Source organism: Mastomys coucha, unplaced genomic scaffold, assembly GCF_008632895.1.
Source record: "Mastomys coucha isolate ucsf_1 unplaced genomic scaffold, UCSF_Mcou_1 pScaffold6, whole genome shotgun sequence".
NCBI lineage: Eukaryota > Metazoa > Chordata > Mammalia > Rodentia > Muridae > Mastomys > Mastomys coucha.
The window spans coordinates 90985828-91002925 of NW_022196912.1; the positions used below are offsets into that span (position 1 = coordinate 90985828).

Here is a 17098-nt window from a genome sequence, read left to right on the forward strand (position 1 = left end):
AGTACTATTTAGAGTCGAGAGCTGAAACTGCAAACCAACTGTGACTTTCCCCTGCCACAGATGAGCAGTGAAGTCTCAAAGAGTTCACCTTCAAGTGTCATGAGGAAGAAAATAGAGAGGATTAACAACGGGCTTCATTGCATTGAAAAAATGCTGCAACAGAAAAGCAGAAACATTGAGGAAGCTCACGAAATCCAAAAGGTAATGTACCCCTTGAAGTGGCTTTGGCGCATGGTATTCTGTTTCACCCCTGTTCCCAAGTCCCAGTCAGGAATTGCCCAGTCAACCCAAGATGAGTTTTTTGGATAGATCTGAAATTCCAAGAACTGGGGCCCCAGATTCCTGATTTTAGGAATCCTTCTTGCTTCAGTCTCCCACGAACTGAGACTAAGGAATATATCCTCACTTCCCAGTTAAATAACCTTTTAAAAACCTTCCTTGGAAACCGGGTGGTGGTGGCGCACACCTTTAATCCCAGCACTTGGGAGGCAGAGGCAGATGGATTTCTGAGTTCGAGGCCAGCTTCAAGTTCCAGAACAGCCAGAGCTACACAGAGAAACCCTGTCTCGAAAAACCAAAAAACCAAAAAACAAAAAACAAAAACAAAACAAAACAAAACAAAAAAACCCTTCCTTGGAGCTCCTAACTTGTTCTCATTTAGGGCTCTATGGTCTTTGTCCACTATTAGTTGTCCTTGGTTACCATCCAGGTCTTTCTGTCCTGTGATAGCTCATTTGTACTGAAGTGGGTATGGTTAGAATTAGAGAGTGAGTCCGAGTTTAGACATCTAATGGTTACCGGGTGTGAATGAACCAGTGTGCCTAGGATGTTGTCTTGGCATGGCCAAATACATCTGCAAACTAGTCATTGTCCCCTCATGGCATCGTCATTTAAACTTAGCATTTCCTTCTCCAGAAAATATGGGATGAGCTGGACCTCTGGCATGCCAAGCTGAGTGAGCTGGACTCTGAAGTTCAGGACTTCGTTGAGCAGGACCCAGGACAGGCTCAGGAATGGATGGATAACTTGATGGCTCCCTTCCAGCAACATCAACAAGTATCCCAGAGAGCAGAATCCAGAACCTCGCAGCTTAACAAGGTGCAGCCATGAAAACGGAGAGCTCCACAGCATTGGGGTTGGGGGGGGAGACAGCATGGGGGAGGGGGTCCACGGAGGGCTAAAACAAAGTCAAGCAAAGGGTGGCAGTCAGAGGCAGCCAGTAGTGTCATGTTGTGGCCATCCTTCATCTCCTTCTCAAGGTGGTAGAGCGAGACCTCAGCGGAAGTCCTGGCAGTTGTGTTTCCCAGGGTAAATGAAGACCCAGGAATGGGCATGTGGGCCACACTGTCTCCAAAGCCTGGGAAGGCTGGCAATGAGAATGCAATGTGCCATTTGGGAACAAGGTCCTTCTTTACTCCTAAATAGTAGCTATGTTTGGTGAGCTCCAAGTGTGATCCAGCTAGGACAAGATCCTGAAATGGGATATGATAGGGTCAGGGCCTGAGCCTGAGGAGAAAGTATAAGCCCTGTGTTCAGAATGAGGCTGAGAGACTAAGCTAGTTGAAGCACTGACTGGGAACCTTTGTCGAGGCTCTAACAGGAACTCCTTAAACCCTTTTTACCTGTGGACGACAAGTTGGAAGGTTTTTCATCTGGAGCAGGTGGGCCTGTGCTCTCAGCCATGATAAAGACCCAAAAGGCCTGGCATGCCACTGACCAGCCGTAGTTAGCTCCCCACCCAGAGGTCAGTCCAACCCACTGACTACCCTTCAACAAGTTTGCTTTCCATTTTTTTCCTCTGCCCACAGGCCACAATCAAGATGGAAGAATACAGTGATCTTCTGAAAAGTACAGAGGCCTGGATAGAAAAGACCAGTCATTTGCTGGCCAATCCTGCCTGCTATGACTCTTCAAGGACCCTGAGCCACCGGGCCAGCACCCTCCAGGTAGGACCTCCGGGGCTCTCTCCAAGACAGAGAACCTACAGCGTGAAGAGGGGCTGCCCAATCAGCAGCATCTGGGCTTTTTAACAGTCCTATCCATTTTTGAAATGTATCTTTATCGGGCTGGAGAGGGGGCTCATCAGTTAAGAGCACTGACTGCTGCTCTTCTGGAGGTCCTGAGTTCAAATCCCAGCAACCACATGGTGGCTCACAACCATCTGTAATAAGATGGGATGCCCTATTCTAGTGTATGTCTGAAGATAACTACAGTGTACTTACATATAATAAATAAATAAATAAATAAATAAATAAATAAATAAATAAATGTTTAAAAAAAAAAAAAGAAAGAAATGCATCTTTATCATAACCATGCCAAGACACAGAGAGAAGCTTTGGATAGTGACAGACATTAGACAGGGAGTTTGGAAATCAGGTTCTGAGTCTTCTTGTCCTGTGGCATGTCTCTTTGAATGCTGTAGTTTTATATATTCCATGGGCCTCAGTTTCCCCCACTTATGAGGTAAAGCATCATGCTGGATGGTGTTGAAGGTTAGGGATCACAGAGTTCTAAAATGATAACCACATTTCTCATTACCTGGGTACAGGATCTCCTCTCCCTGTAGCCACATTGCTCATTGTGTTGTCACATGGCCAAGGCTATGTGACCATCAGTCCTGTGAATGAGAAGAGGCAGCCACATTGTCCATGAGGGCATGTCACATGGCTAAGGCAATGAGATGGCTACCCTTATGAATGCACCACCAGTCACAAGCCCTCAAGGATTCTGAGTAGCAGACTATAGAGTCTCCTGCTGCCTTGAAGAATATAGCCACCATATTGATGGGGCTTCTGGAAGTTAAGAGCAACCTCTAGCTCTAACATCTACCCTGTGCCTGACAGCTGACCATCAACCGCTTAAGTGAACCTGAAAGAAGACCTGTAAGGGGTCTGCTATGTCCTGGCTTGACCTAGAACTTGCCATGGGTGAGGCTGACCTTGAACTTCTGATCCTTTTGTCTCTCTGCTCTCCCTGTGCAGAGATTACAGGCATATGCCACTTGGCCTTGTTTATATGGTGCTGAGATTAAACCTAGGGTTTCATACAGGCAAGGCAACCATTCTGCCTTCTGAGCTACGTGCAAGGCCCCACCTAGAAGGCTTTACTTGTTTACTTGCTCTTGGACACTTCTCTACACACATGTATATAATGATTCTGGTCATGTTCACCACCCTTACCCTTTTTCAGCTCCTTCACTCTCCCATTGAAAATCTTCACCTTCCAACAAGCCTGCTCCTACATTCATGTCTTTAAAACAAAACAAAACAAAAAACAACCAAACAAGCCCAGCCTGGGTAGTGAGGGGTATTAATGGGAGCATGGGCAGCTTGTCAGAGGGTACCCCAGGGAAGAGAGTGAGACCTCCTCTCCCAACAGCCAGCAGGAGGGGGCCTTCTTACTACACCCCCACCCCACCCCCTGCTCCAGAGGGCCTCACAGGGCCTGCGGTTCTGTGAGTAGAGCCCACCTATGCTAGGCCTGAGCCCTGGAACCTAGCCATATAAATGTCTGGTTTTAAGCAGCTATGCTTATAATGAGTAGTGAGGCAATAGAAATAGAAGTCAGGTCTAACATGCCAGGCCTCAGAAGATGCCGTCCTTCTGACTACCCCTCTCTGTGCCAGTCAGAGAGACAGAGCCAATGGAAGTGTTTCTCGTCCTGGGGCCATGGCTGCCAGGGGTTGTCCGTTGTTTGGTACTGACTGGGTTGATTATAAAGTGTGTGTGCCGGGGGGGGGGGGTCTTTCTCTCATTATTAGGTCTGGAGAAAGAGTCACTAAGGAGTTCTTTCATAAGTTCCCATAGTAGCTGGACCTCAAAGATGGTCTAAGATCTTTATAGATTTAAGGCAGCACAGTGTTCCCCTGATGGCTGGCCTCTCCTCCCTGACAGTTGAGATTTGGTGGCACATTTTTGTCCTGTGGGACCCATTTTCTGGTTTTGCCCCCATATTCCTTTTCTTGTCCTTGTGTGTGATTCCTTTTGTCCTTCATCCCCTGCTCCCCCACATACCTTGGGTTGATTCTCTACATCCCTAGGATCATATTAGCTTTCTATTTTAAATCAGTTTTATGACTCACCATTTTTGAAAGTATTAATTTGGGGGGGGGAGTGTATTGCCTGCATGTATCTAAGTGCACTGTGTATACAGTGCCAGTGGAGGCCACGAGAGGGTATTGGATCCTCAAGAGCAAGAGTTAACAGAAGGTGAGCCACATGTGGGTGCTGGGAACTGAAGTGGGTGCTCTGCAAGAGTAGCAAGTGCTCTTATCCACTGAGCCATCTCTCTGCTCGCCAGCCTTGCCTCCCATCTTATCTTTGAGGCAATCTCATGAAGCCCAGGCTGTCTCTGAACTTGGTATGACACCTCTGAGCCTCCTGCTTCCATTCCTCAGTACGAGGATTACTGGCACAGAGCGCCACACCCAACACAGAGCGCCACACCCACCTTAGACTTCTGTCATACTGGAGACGGGCACTACGACTTCTCAAGGCTAGGCAAGCTCTCACCCACCTGGGCCACACCAGCAGCCTGAACCTCATCAGTTTTGAGAGTTTGCAAAGACAGAAGAGAACAATGATGCTCTTCTCAATTTTTTTTTCTTTTTTAATGGTCTAAAGTAAGCTCAGGAGAAAGGATATTTCTGCTCCCTTGTGCTGATGTACTTACGGTACATCTTAAGTGTGAATGAGTTTCTCAGACTGTTCTGGGACATTCTAAATGGCTGGACTGAGCAGAAGTAAGGCAAGGGAAACTACAGGTTTATTTCCCACACAGTGGGTCCTAGTAAATCCTCAAATGGGCAGTAAGAGCTAGTCCTGTATGAAAATCACATTTTGCCCTAATAATTAAAATAGCTGTTCTGGGCCTGCAGGATGGCTCAGCAGGTAATAGCGCTCTGCCACTGAGACTGGTGATCTGAGTTCCATCCCTGAACATGGTTTAAGAAGGGAGCCAGCTCCTGCATGTTGTCCTCTGACCTCCACCCACACGATACAGCATTCTCGCACTTCTTTCCGCATGCATACTGTGTAAGGAGTAAATACTTAGTAAAATACTGCTTTCCGTTTCCTGGCATTAATTGTTATCTTTTTTCCCCCTTTGGTTTAGATTGGTTTGTTTTTGTTTTTGTTTTTGTTTTTTTAAGCCAAAGTCTCATGTATCTTAAATTGGCCTTGAACTCCTAATCCCCCTGCCTGTACCTCCCAAGTGTTGGGGTTACAGGCATGTGCTACCATGACTATCAGCATTCTCCACTAAACATAAGAAAATTTCTTTTGCTGGGCATAGTAGCAATCCACTGTAAAGCCTGTGGTTAGAAGGCTAGGTTGGGGGACCAAGACCAGCCTGAGCTATATAGCAGGTCCTTTAACTAACTTTTGTTTATTTGAACTGCATGTCTATGTAGCACAATGTGCCCTCGAGTCATCCCGTTACCGCAGCCATCCAGTGCTTGGCTCTTCCCATTGCTAAGTGGGGCTCTAATTACAGCCACAGCCTGTTTATTCCTTTACCCTCTCAGCCTGCTTATTCCTTTACCGTCTAACAGATGCTGGGGTTACTTCTTTGAGTTAGCTGTTGTCGTATGACAAGTTCCAGGAAAATTTGGACTCTTCAGACGACCAGCATTTATTTATCTGATAGGGGTCCGCCAGCAGATGCTCAAGTCACATCCTGCCCCCAACCCCTGCTGACAGTAGAGCACTCATTGTTTTGTTCTGAACACAGAAGTGACCAGGACCTAGAGCTCTTGAGACAGTTCGCTACATTCTCTTGGATCTGAACTTGGCGGATTTGTTTCACCTGACTGGCATTTCCCTCTTTTCTCCTTGTTGATCTAGATGGCTCTGGAAGATTCTGAGCAGAAACACAGCCTTCTACATTCCATTTTCACTGATCTAGAAGATCTGTCAATCATTTTTGAAACGGATGACTTAATCCAGACCATCCACGAGTTAAGTGACCAGGTGGCAGCTTTGCAGCAACAAATAGTGGAGGCCCTCCCACACGTCCAGCAGGTGGCAGATGTAAGTGACTGAAAAGTCGTGACTGTGTGCTGTGTACTGTTCATTTGGCACATTCTACCAGGAATCACTCTCAAATCCTAACAAGAGCACACTAACTATGCAGATACATTTTTAATTGATGTTATTTCTTGGGTTCCATTTTACTTTGTACAACAATAGCAAGATTCATGTTCCCATCCTTCACCCAGAGCGGTCTAGCTCCAGACATGAAGAAAAATACTTGCTATTTTTATTTTCTCTTTGACCTGATTCCTAAGGTCAATTCTTAGGTCAAGCCTTTCCCAAAGTGGTAGCATGCTTCTATGACCTTTGATGGAAATGACTTTACTATGAATTCTATAATTTGGTATAGATTCCTAAATTGTAGGTGAAAAAAAAATTTTTTTAAGTTGGGCGATGGTAGTGCATGCCTTTAACCCCAGCACCAGGGAGACAGAAGCAGGTGGATCTCTATGAATTTGAGGCCACCCTGATTTATAGAGTGAGTTCTAGGACAACCATGTTTACACAAGAGTAACTCTTGTCTTTAAAAAAAAAACAAATTTCATCATCATCATAATAATAATGGGCCAGGTAATGGTGGCACACACCTTTAATCCCAGCACTTGGGAGGCAGAGGCAGGCAGATTTTTGAATTCGAGGCCAGCCTGGTCTACAGAGTGAGTTCCAGGACAGCCAGAGCTATACAGAAAAACCCTGTCTCGAAAAACCAAAATAATAATAATAATAATAATAATAATAATAATAATAATAAATTTTAATGTAATTTTACTTGTCATAATTTAGATGTTTCTATAAGTAATTACTGTACTTTAGCACTTTTACTTTCAGACTTCTAACATTTTCTTCATTATTGAGTAAGTCCCAACTGCTATAATTTTAAGCCTTCAACCTTTCTCTGTCGTTTTCAAAGTCTCTCTTGTCAGCTGCATCATCTTATTATCATGCTGGGTCTGTCCTGACCTCTAAGCCCAGGACTGAGTGCTTCCAACATGTGGTATACCTCCCATATTTCAACTTCTTTTCCTAGCATTTTACTTTAAGATTCTTAGCCCAGTTACAGACGTTGACACTGAGAAAATTAACCATTAGACAAGAGATGTAGTGTTGAAATTAGTCTGAGTAGGTTATGACATCACCATCAGCATCGCTCTGTTCCTCCAGTGCTCATTAGGGGGTGGGGAAGAAAACCAGGGCCATTTTCTAGTTTCTTGTCTGTAAGTTTCTTAAGGGTGACTTTATCTTTTTTCTTTTTTGTTTACTTAAAGTGATGGGGATTTCCAAAATGCCAGACCTACTTGTGTTTACATATTTAAACACATTCCAAAGATAAATCTAAACAGTGTGTAGACACTCAAGAGTTTATTTTAGAAGCTGGCTTAGAAGCATGCCAAGCTTTGTTCTCATGAGCAACTGAAAAATGGCCCAATGAATATCTTGGCTTCACAATGCCTTGTTTTGTTTTGTTTTTTTATTTTTATTTTTTATTTATCTTTTGAGACAAGGTTTCTCTGTGTAAAAGAACCGTGGCTGTCCTGGAACTTGCTCTATAGACCAGACTGGCCTCAAACTCACAGAGATCTGCATGCCTCCTGATTGCTGGGATCAAAAGTGTGTGCCACCATGCCTGGCTTCCACAATGCTTTCTGGTGCCATTTGGACTTAACATTTTCTATTAAAAGCCATACAGTACATGGAACTTAGTTATTAAGCAGTGTAAGTGGCAAACACCCTTTGATTAAATATGAGAATAGAGAATAGGATTAATAACAGTGTATTATGAGTTACATATTATTAATGTGCAGCATAGACTACAGGAGTATCTTGTATCTACACTCTAGGATGTGGTTGCGATCGAGTCTGAAGTTAAATCAATGGAGAAAAAGGTTGCAAAGATCAAAGCTATTCTGTTATCCAAAGAAATATTTGATTTTCCACCTGAAGAACATCTCAAGCATGGGGAGGTATGGATGAATTATTTTTGAAATTTTTTTTAAATAATATTAACTGTCTACCTAAAAATATGAAGCTATAGAGTTTGAACCAACAAGTCGGATCCATTAGAGTAATACAGATGAGATTGGGAATAGCTGTAAATACATATGAAAATATCTTTGAAATATTCTTGAGTTTTTATTTATTTTTTTTAAGATTTATTTATTATTATATATAAGTACACTGTAGCTGACTTCAGACCCACCCGAAGAGGGTGTCAGATCTCATTACGGATGGTTGCGAGCCACCATGTAGTTGCTGGGATTTGAACTCAGGACCTTTGGAAGAGCAGTCAGTGCTCCTACCCATTGAACCATCTCGCCAGGCCCCATTTTTGTTTATTTTTATGTAATGTATATGAGTGTTTTCCTATACATGTCTAGGTACCACATGCACAGAGTGCTCTTTGGAGGCCAGAAGGCAGTGTAGGATCCCCTGGGACTGAAGTTACAGCCACGAGCCAACATGTGGGTGCTGGCAACTGAGCTTGGGTGGAAGGGCAGCCAGTGCTCTTAGTCACAGCTCCATGGAAATCAATTAGATCGTATTTATGGCGTTCCTTGTGCAGCAGTAGTTTTCCTGTAGGTTGCTTTGTCATTTAAGCTTTGCCCTCCCCAGACCTTGAGCGCTTTTGTGAGCTGGTGGGGAGTTTCTGACCCTAGCAATCATGCTTTGAATGTTTCCTGGATTCTCATTATCTCCCTCTGTTGGTACTGAGGCCATTAGCTAAGTTATAACTCATAAAGATCCACGCACAGTATCTTAGCAAATGTACAGATTTGTGATCTCCAGCAGGCACTTGGGGATCAGGCAGAATTCTAATCTGAGTTCTATTGGGCCTTCTTCCTTCTGGGAACCCAGTTTCCTTGCCTGTGGAATGGGGGTTAGAGTACTTCCCTATGAAATCTGTAATAGCGTTTAATTTGGCCAGATACTTGTGTTCAATTTAGGGAGCTTTTTATTTAAGGACTCCTGCAGGAAGCCCTGGGCTAGGTCCAGTTGCTTTGGAAGATTCAGGATCTGCCTAGTGACAGCATACAGAACTAAGTCACAGTCCCATATAGAGAGGAGAAGGGAGGAAGGGAGGAACCAGTTGTCTGAGCGATGATGTAGTGTTTGGAAAGTTAGTCAGTCCTTCCCCAAACATTCTTTCCTAAGACCCTTAACCACTACCATACCTCAGATCGGAGTTAAGGAAAATGCTTTAAAAGATGCAGAGCTGGAGAGATGGCTCAACGGTTGGGAGCATATATTGCTCTTGCAGAGGACCTGAGTTGGGTTCCCAGGACATGCATATACTTGCAATCAAAAATAAAGCATTGTAATTGAAATTGCATATTAAAGACCGATATTAAAATATAGATATTTCAATTTGCACTAAGTCAACTTGCATTGGCTTCTGTGGGGGGGAGGGGTGTTTATTTGTTTGTCTATTCGTTGGTTTTTGTTTCTGTTTTCATTTCTATACTGGGCTTCCTTGCTACTGTTAAGGTCATACTTGAAAACATCCATCCCATGAAAAAAACCATTGCGGAAATAATGACTTACCAAGTGGAACTGAGGCTGCCCCAGACTGGAACCAAACCCCTGCCTGTGTTTCAGAGGACAAGCCAGCTTTTACAAGATGTGAAACTCTTGGAAAATGTGACTCAGGAACAAAACGAGTTACTGAAGGTGAGCGGCTTATGGCAAGAGTCAGCTTAGTGCACGAGGATGTCCAGTAAAAGTTGGCTGCATCCTTCTTGTTGCTTGGCTTCAGTTGCTGTAATAAAAGGCTTGGGGGAGGGAAAGATTTACTTAGCTTTGAATATCCTGGGTCATAGTCCATTGAGGGAAGCCTAGGCGGGAACCCAGAGGCGAGAGCTGAAGCAGAAGCCGTGGAGGAGACACTACTTACTGGCTGGCTCAGACAGGCTTCTTATACTATCCAGGGCCACCTGCCCAGGAGTGAGCCCTCCCACATGAAGGGTCAACCAAGAAAATGCCCTACAGGCTTACCTATGGGTCAGTGTGCTGGAGGGTCCCTCTTCCCAGATGACCCTGGCTTTGTGTCAAGTTGACAAACAAAACCAAAAACCACCCTTTGTAGTTTTTAAGTTTAATTGAAAGGTGGCGTTTAGTTTAAATAAGTAAATAAGCTTTCCCCGCTCCCCTGCACCCAAGCTCCCATGTTTCTTACCTTTGTACCAGTTGAGAACATTTTGTGTTCTGTTGTGTTTGTTAGTTCTGCTGTTGTGTGTGTGAAACAAGGGAAAGAGAATTCAAACCTGATGAAGGCCCTCCAGCCTCTGGAGATGGAGGGCCTATAAAGTAAGCAGCACAGAGCAGTCTCCTTGTCCACCTCAATCACTTCCTCTTCCTGTTCAGTGTATTCCCCAACACCAGGCATAGCTAGCCCGGGGCCATTTACCATCTCAGGGAGACCTGTGTCCAAAGATTCAATGAAGACTGAAGAGTTACCCTATGTCAAGGTTAGGTCCTGTGCAAAGAGGCAGGAATTTTAGTTCTAGAACCTTCTGGTGTTTTTCCATCCTGGGGGCCGTTTTGTTCTAACATTTTCCCATCCCTCTCAGGAAAGTTCCCCACCCCTTCATAAGTTTTATTACTCTACCAATCTCAAGCCAGAATCATCAGAGTTTATATTCCTAGGCCAACAGTCATTCCCATAGAACAGAAATTGTTAAAAGACCCTTGAACCCCACAGGCACACTGGGCAGAGATTCCGTGTCTCTTGCTTCAGAAAGGGCTATATCTTCTTACTTCTAAAACTCCCTTTGCATTGAAGTGGACATCCTGTTCCTCCAATGTTGGGGGGCCCTATTCTCCCTAATTTGAAGCTTAACAACCCTCTGGCCTCTGACCTGGCTACTAATCAACTGATGTCATTTCTCTCCTAATACCAACAGAGGGGAAAGTGACCTAGCAGTCACTGTACCTTTTTTAAAAATAGTTTGTAAGTGAAGTAAAAAGTATCAAATTTGATGGGTCATTTTTAATCTCTTCTATCTTACTGGACCTCTGGTCAGCAAAGGAAAATAACCCTAACTGTGCTTTAAAGTGGCCTCTTCAAGAAGAAAAGGGATGATGGTGGAGGGCATTTTATATATATCATATATATTATATAGTAATATATATAATTTGTTGTCAAGTTAGGCATCAAACTATTTTGTGAACATTTTATATCTTACTGTGTGCCACTCATATATTTCAAAGCGAATAAGCTATTGGTAATGAAAAATATTGGAATATGAGACATTTCCTTTAGTTCCCACTTGAATGGGACAACTCCTGTTGTGGAAAATAAGACAAATGACTTCTATGGGGCATTCATTTCTGCAAGCTGGGGAGCAGGTATGTGCAATGAATATAGTTACTCATTTCTAGCCAGCAGCAAGAAATATTAGTTAACTATTTTATTTAAATACCAAGAAGGATTATGTATAGGACAGAAACCATGTCATTTCAAAAGACATTTTGCTTCAGTGTTATGCACACCAGAGAAATACTAAGACTTGCTTTTGAAATCTGTTTCTGTTTCTAATATTTTATCAGACTTTGATTGTTTCATTTAGTCTACAAGTAAATCTGAGCTTTCTTCCCTGAACATCAGTCTGTGGCACATCCTGGTTAGCATTGTCTCATTCTTCAAACTCACCGTGCTCTGGAAGATTCTAACTGTTACTCATGAAATGCACATCACCAATGCTAAAGGACAGCAGGGAGGATGTCTGTATTGGAAAAATTCACCATAATATCAAATAATGTGCTGTGTGCAGTCAGGATCAGGCCTGCCACCACTGTATGTGGAAAGGGCCACATGTTTACCATATTAGTATGGTAAATACATAGGTTGGCAAGATGGCTTAAGAGGTAAAGAAGCTTGCCTTTCAAGCCTGGTAGCCTGAGTTTGATCCCTAGAACCCCCAGAAAGGTGGAAGGAGCACGTGTCTGTGCACGTGCACACATACAAGGAACACATGTGTCTGTCTGTGCACATGCACACACATAATTCTGAAACTTTCTTAAATGGTGTACATGACATACCAGTAGTTTCATAAGACTTAAGAACTTTATATTACCATGCTATAAAACGTTTCCCAGAGTAGGGCCCCTAGATTAGAAATATGTAAGAGTGGGGCTGGAGAGATGGCTCAGTGGTTAAGAGCACTGACTGCCCTTCCAGAGGTCCTGAGTTCAGTTCCCAGTGACCACATGGTGGCTCACAACCACCTGTCATGGGATCTGATGTCTTCTTCTGGCATGTGGGCATATATATGCAGACAGAGCACTCGTACATTAAAAATATCTACATATAAACAAATGAAAGTTTTTGAAAAAGAAAGAAACACATCAGAACAAAGAAGCGTCTAATTCGATTTGTGTCTCAAGCCTGGCTGAGGTGCCCTGGAGTCTCGTGAGACGGAAAGGTTAGGCTCCAGTGTGGCAAACTTGGCCATCTAGATTTTGAACATAAATGCAGGTATTATTTGGAATATAGACTATAACTACATTGGGAAATTTTGTTTATTTAGAAAATAAATAGACTACAGAGATTTTCTGGGGACCTGCAAGGTGACTCAGTAGGGAAAGGCACTTGCTTGCTATGCCTGGCAATCTGAGTTTGATCTTGGCAACACGTGGTCGGAGAAGAGAACTTGACTCCTCCTGCAGGTTGTCCTTTGATCTCCGCCAGTACAGCTCCTACTCCCCAATATGCTCAAATAAATACAAAATAATAATATAGTTTTTCATTTAGAAAAAGCTCTTGTTTCCTATTGAGATCTCTGTGGGTGCATAGTCGCATTTCTGAGGAACTTGGGCTGGGCTGATGATGGAAACAGAAGCAGCCTGGGTGTAACTGAGGTGGTGACAGTGACTCTTTGGGGGCTGCGTGTTATTTTATAGGTTGTCATAAAGCAGACCGCGGAATGTGATGAAGAAATAGACAGTCTGAAGCAGGTCTTAGCTAACTACTCAGCTGAGTTCCCCCCTGAACACGTGTCGCAGGACCAAGTGGCCGACCTGCCGTCATTGCAGGTATGTCTCATCCACTCACCTATCCGTCTATCCCGCCGTGCACTCATACTTTACCCTTGGTGTCTAGAATCTTTTGTAGTGTGACAGTGTTGTACCTGACATCTTTTTTCCCCAACTGCAGCAATGTTCTTTCCATTCTTATTTTGTGTCGCCATTGCAACCCCTGGGCTGGAGACCTAGTTACAGAAACTGGGTAGGCCTTCCTTTCTGAGTCCTCATGTGAGGCTTCTTGGGTGCCCACACTATAAGCTCGGCACGTCTTGGTTTGCATTTCCTCTGTGCCCAAGAAGCTGATGTTGGGGTTGGACAGAGTGGGTAGGCTGGACGTCAGTGGTAGTAAAACTCTGAACATTGATATAATGAAGGACTGTATTTTTACTGCCATAAATCTCTCAGGGTAGGGCCTTTTCAGTCTTCATTTTTATATTGGTACGTCTGCATTGAAATGTTGTGATAGAGGCCCAGGCCATGAGAGCTGCATATTTTTCCTGACACCTGATGAAACAGGCAGGCAGTAATGTGGTACTCAAAACTCCCAAATATTTACTAGCTGGGACACTGAGGGTAACTTGCTTAACATGAAAGGTGAAGTATGAGAGATTCGAGAGACATAGCCCATTACTGCTGACTTGATAATGCAGGCCCAGTGTGAGCATCTCAGAAGGGTGAGGGGACTGTCTTAGTCAGGGTTTCTATTCCTGCACAACATCATGACCAAGAAGCAAGTTGGGGAGGAAAGGGTTTATTTGGCTTACTTCCACATGGCTGTTGATCACCAGAGGAAGTCAGGACTGGAACTCAAGCAGGTCAGGAAGCAGGAGCTGATGCAGAGGCCATGGAGAGATGTTCCTTACTGGCTTGCTTCTCCTGGCTTGCTCAGCCTGCTCTCTTATAGAACCCAAGACTTCCAGCCCAGGGATGGCACCACCCACAAGGGGCCCTACCCCCTTGATCACTAATTGAGAAAATGCCCCACAGCTGGACCTCATGGAGGCACTTCCCCAACTGCAGCTCCCTTCTGTGATAACTCCAGCCTGTGTCAAGTTGACACACAAAACTAGCCAGTACAGGGACCAAGTTTCTTCAAAGACTTAAAAACTCAGGACTTCAAAGAACTTATGTTGTGTAAGTACAAATAAAGGAAATAGGACCTCTTAACACATAGGACAAGTCTTTGGGGCTCATCACACAACACACACACACTATACACACACACTATACATACACACTATACACACATACACACTACACACACACACACACACACACACACACACACACTATTGTTTCCTCGATGGCCCTTACGAACCCTGATGGACCACCAAGACAAAGCCACTGCCTGGCTGGCAGTGGATGTGTGTCAGGAAAGAAGGGGCAAATAGAGCTGACCCAAGAAAAAATAAACAACTTCCTTAGCTCTACCAGAGGATTTAATATTCATGAAGTGGAGAAGTGAGACTTCCAACCATGGTGATTTACCCAGGAGCATAAAACTGTCTAGAACAAAGCTGGGACTGTCATTGTGACCACCCATTTGGAAATGAGACTCTTCATACTTGATCGCTGATCAACCTTTTAGAAGGGATGATGGCAGACAAGATCATACTGTGTAGACCAGTCTGGCCTCAAACTCACAAAATTCTACTTTCCTCTGTATCCGTTGTCCTTAGTGCTGGGATTAAAGGCATGTGCCACATAGTTTCATGGGCATTTAAAAAAACAACAATGCCGGGCAGTGGTGGCGCACGCCTTTAATCCCAGCACTTGGGAGGCAGAGGCACTCGAATTTCTGAGTTTGAGGCCAGCCTGGTCTACAGAGTGAGTTCCAGGACAGCCAGGGCTATACAGAAAAACCCTGTCTCAAAAAAAAACAAAAAAAAAAAACAAAAAACAAAATAAATAAATAAATAAATAAAGTTAAATTTTGGGGCTGGAGAGATAGCTCAGTGGTTCAGAGCACTGACTTCTTCTGAAGGTCCTGAGTTCAAATCCCAGCAACCACATGGTGGCTCACAACCATCCGTAATAAGATCTGATGCCCTCTTCTGGGGTGTCTGAAGACAGCTACAGTGTACTTACATAGAATTAATAAATAAAAACAACAACAACAACAAGACACTAAAACTCAACAATGGCAAATTAGGGCTACCTATGAGTGGGATCTCAGGCCTCATTGATGAATTCTTCACAATCTTAGTTTTGGTCCCTCCATAAACCAGGACTGTGCTGTATCTTCTAACACATCATGTCATGACCTTTCATGTCATGCTGGGTCATTTAAAGAATACTGTCTGAATCATGCAATATTTCCCAAACTTCATGTGTTTCCATAGTCCCTATACAACACCATTTCTTGAGAAAAATCTTGAAGAATTGCATTTAAGTGTATAAGTGTAGCTCATTGTCTGTTTTATTTTGTGTAAAAATAATGTTGTGTAAGAAAAAGGAAGGGCAGTCCAGCTCACAGCACGCACATTCCCGGAAGTACTTTTTAGTCATTGCGCTTGGGACACAGCAGTACTTTATAGCTCATCTTCCATTTTGTCACCTGAGTAGTAAAGATGTGTGTGGGGTATGCAATGTGAGGACTGAACACAGGGCTTGCTGGGCAAGCACTCTACTGCTGATCCCCAGCGTGTGTGCCTTCATCAAGGACATTCTTAAGTAGGATTGGCAAGCCTTTCCTACCATAAATAATTGGTGTCACCTACCCTGATGCAGAAAAGATGTCTGTGGATTTGCCACCAACCTGTTTGTGCCAACATAGTAAAAACAGTAACATTTTGGTAGCATTATGGCAATGATATTAACCCCAGGGACAGTGGTCCTCAGCTCTGGACCCACTAGGGGCGCCCAGAGTGCTGTGGGTACCACAGTGCTGATGGCAGCTGAATGCCTACTGGCCTACACATCACTGGTTGCTGTTTTTCTGAGTTTATCCTAATGGCTGTGGTACTGCTTTTGTTGGGGGCATCTCTTATTGAAGTTTAGTGTTTATTGAAAGTGGAACATGAAACATAGTCAACTCAAGAGTTAATTCTGCTGGTAGAGAACTCTCCTAGCAGATAGAATCGGGGCATTAGTTTAACAATGAGTGCCAGAACCCAGAAGTCATAGGGAAGGCCGAGGTTGGCCCCACCACACTAGCTGCACCTTGGCAGAAATCGCCTTCTTTCTCTAGACTTCAGAACTCTCTCTTGTTCATAGTGACATGTTAATTTCTTGGGTGTAAAAATACAATGACTTGGAGGCTCAGGAGGTAGCTTAGTTGGCAACTGTGCTTGTTGAGCTTCATTTCAATTCCCACAACCCATATGAAAGCAAAACAACAACAACAAAAGACCAGTGTTGTGGCTTGTGCTTGTAATCTCAGCCCTAGGGTGGCAGAGGAGGGCATTGGACTTGGTGGTCAGTCAGCATAATTCACTTGTTGGGTTCTGGCAAGTTAGACCCTGTTTCAAAAAATAAGATAGGTGGGCTAGGTGTGGTAGCACAGGTCTTTAATCCCAGCACTTGGAAGGAAGAGGCAGCTAGATCTGAGTCTGAGACTAGCCTGGTCTACATAGTAAGTTCCAAGCCACTCTAGGCTGGTAAGACCCTGGGGATGTGTGTATGGTGTGTGTGTGTGTGTGTGTGGTGTGTGTGTGTGTGTGGTATGTGTGTGTGGTGTGTGTGTGTGTGTGGTGCGTGGGGTGTGTGTGTGTGGTGTGTATGTGTGTGGTGTGTGTGGTGTGTGTGTGTGTGGTGTGTATGTGTGTGTGGTATGTGTGTGTGTGGTGTGTGTGTGGTGTATGTGTGTATGGTGTATGTGTGTGTGTGTGGTATGTGTGGTGTGTATGTGTGTGTGGTATGTGTGTGTGTGTGGTGTGTGTATGTGGTGTGTGTGTGTGGTGTGTGTGTGTGTGTGGTGTGTGTATGTGGTGTGTGTGTGTGTGGTATGTGTGTGTGTGGTGCGTGTGGTGTGTGTGTATGGTGTGTATGTGTGTGTGGTATGTGTGTGGTGTGTGTGGTGTGTGTGTGTGTGGTGTGTGTGTGTG

At 44.1% G+C, this 17098-nt stretch overlaps 1 protein-coding gene across 5 annotated transcripts in view; it reads left to right on the forward strand.

Moving 5' to 3' along the window:
* Syne2 (spectrin repeat containing nuclear envelope protein 2) overlaps positions 1–17098 on the forward strand; it is a 396202-nt gene that overhangs the window by 265027 nt on the left and 114077 nt on the right. For all 5 annotated transcript variants that reach the window (XM_031355750.1, XM_031355751.1, XM_031355749.1 and 2 more), the window contains 7 exons: positions 61–201; positions 916–1098; positions 1809–1946; positions 5844–6029; positions 7871–7993; positions 9516–9698; positions 12930–13061. In XM_031355750.1, the coding sequence (XP_031211610.1) occupies positions 61–201; positions 916–1098; positions 1809–1946; positions 5844–6029; positions 7871–7993; positions 9516–9698; positions 12930–13061 (1086 nt within the window). The remainder of the gene's footprint in view (positions 1–60; positions 202–915; positions 1099–1808; positions 1947–5843; positions 6030–7870; positions 7994–9515; positions 9699–12929; positions 13062–17098) is intronic.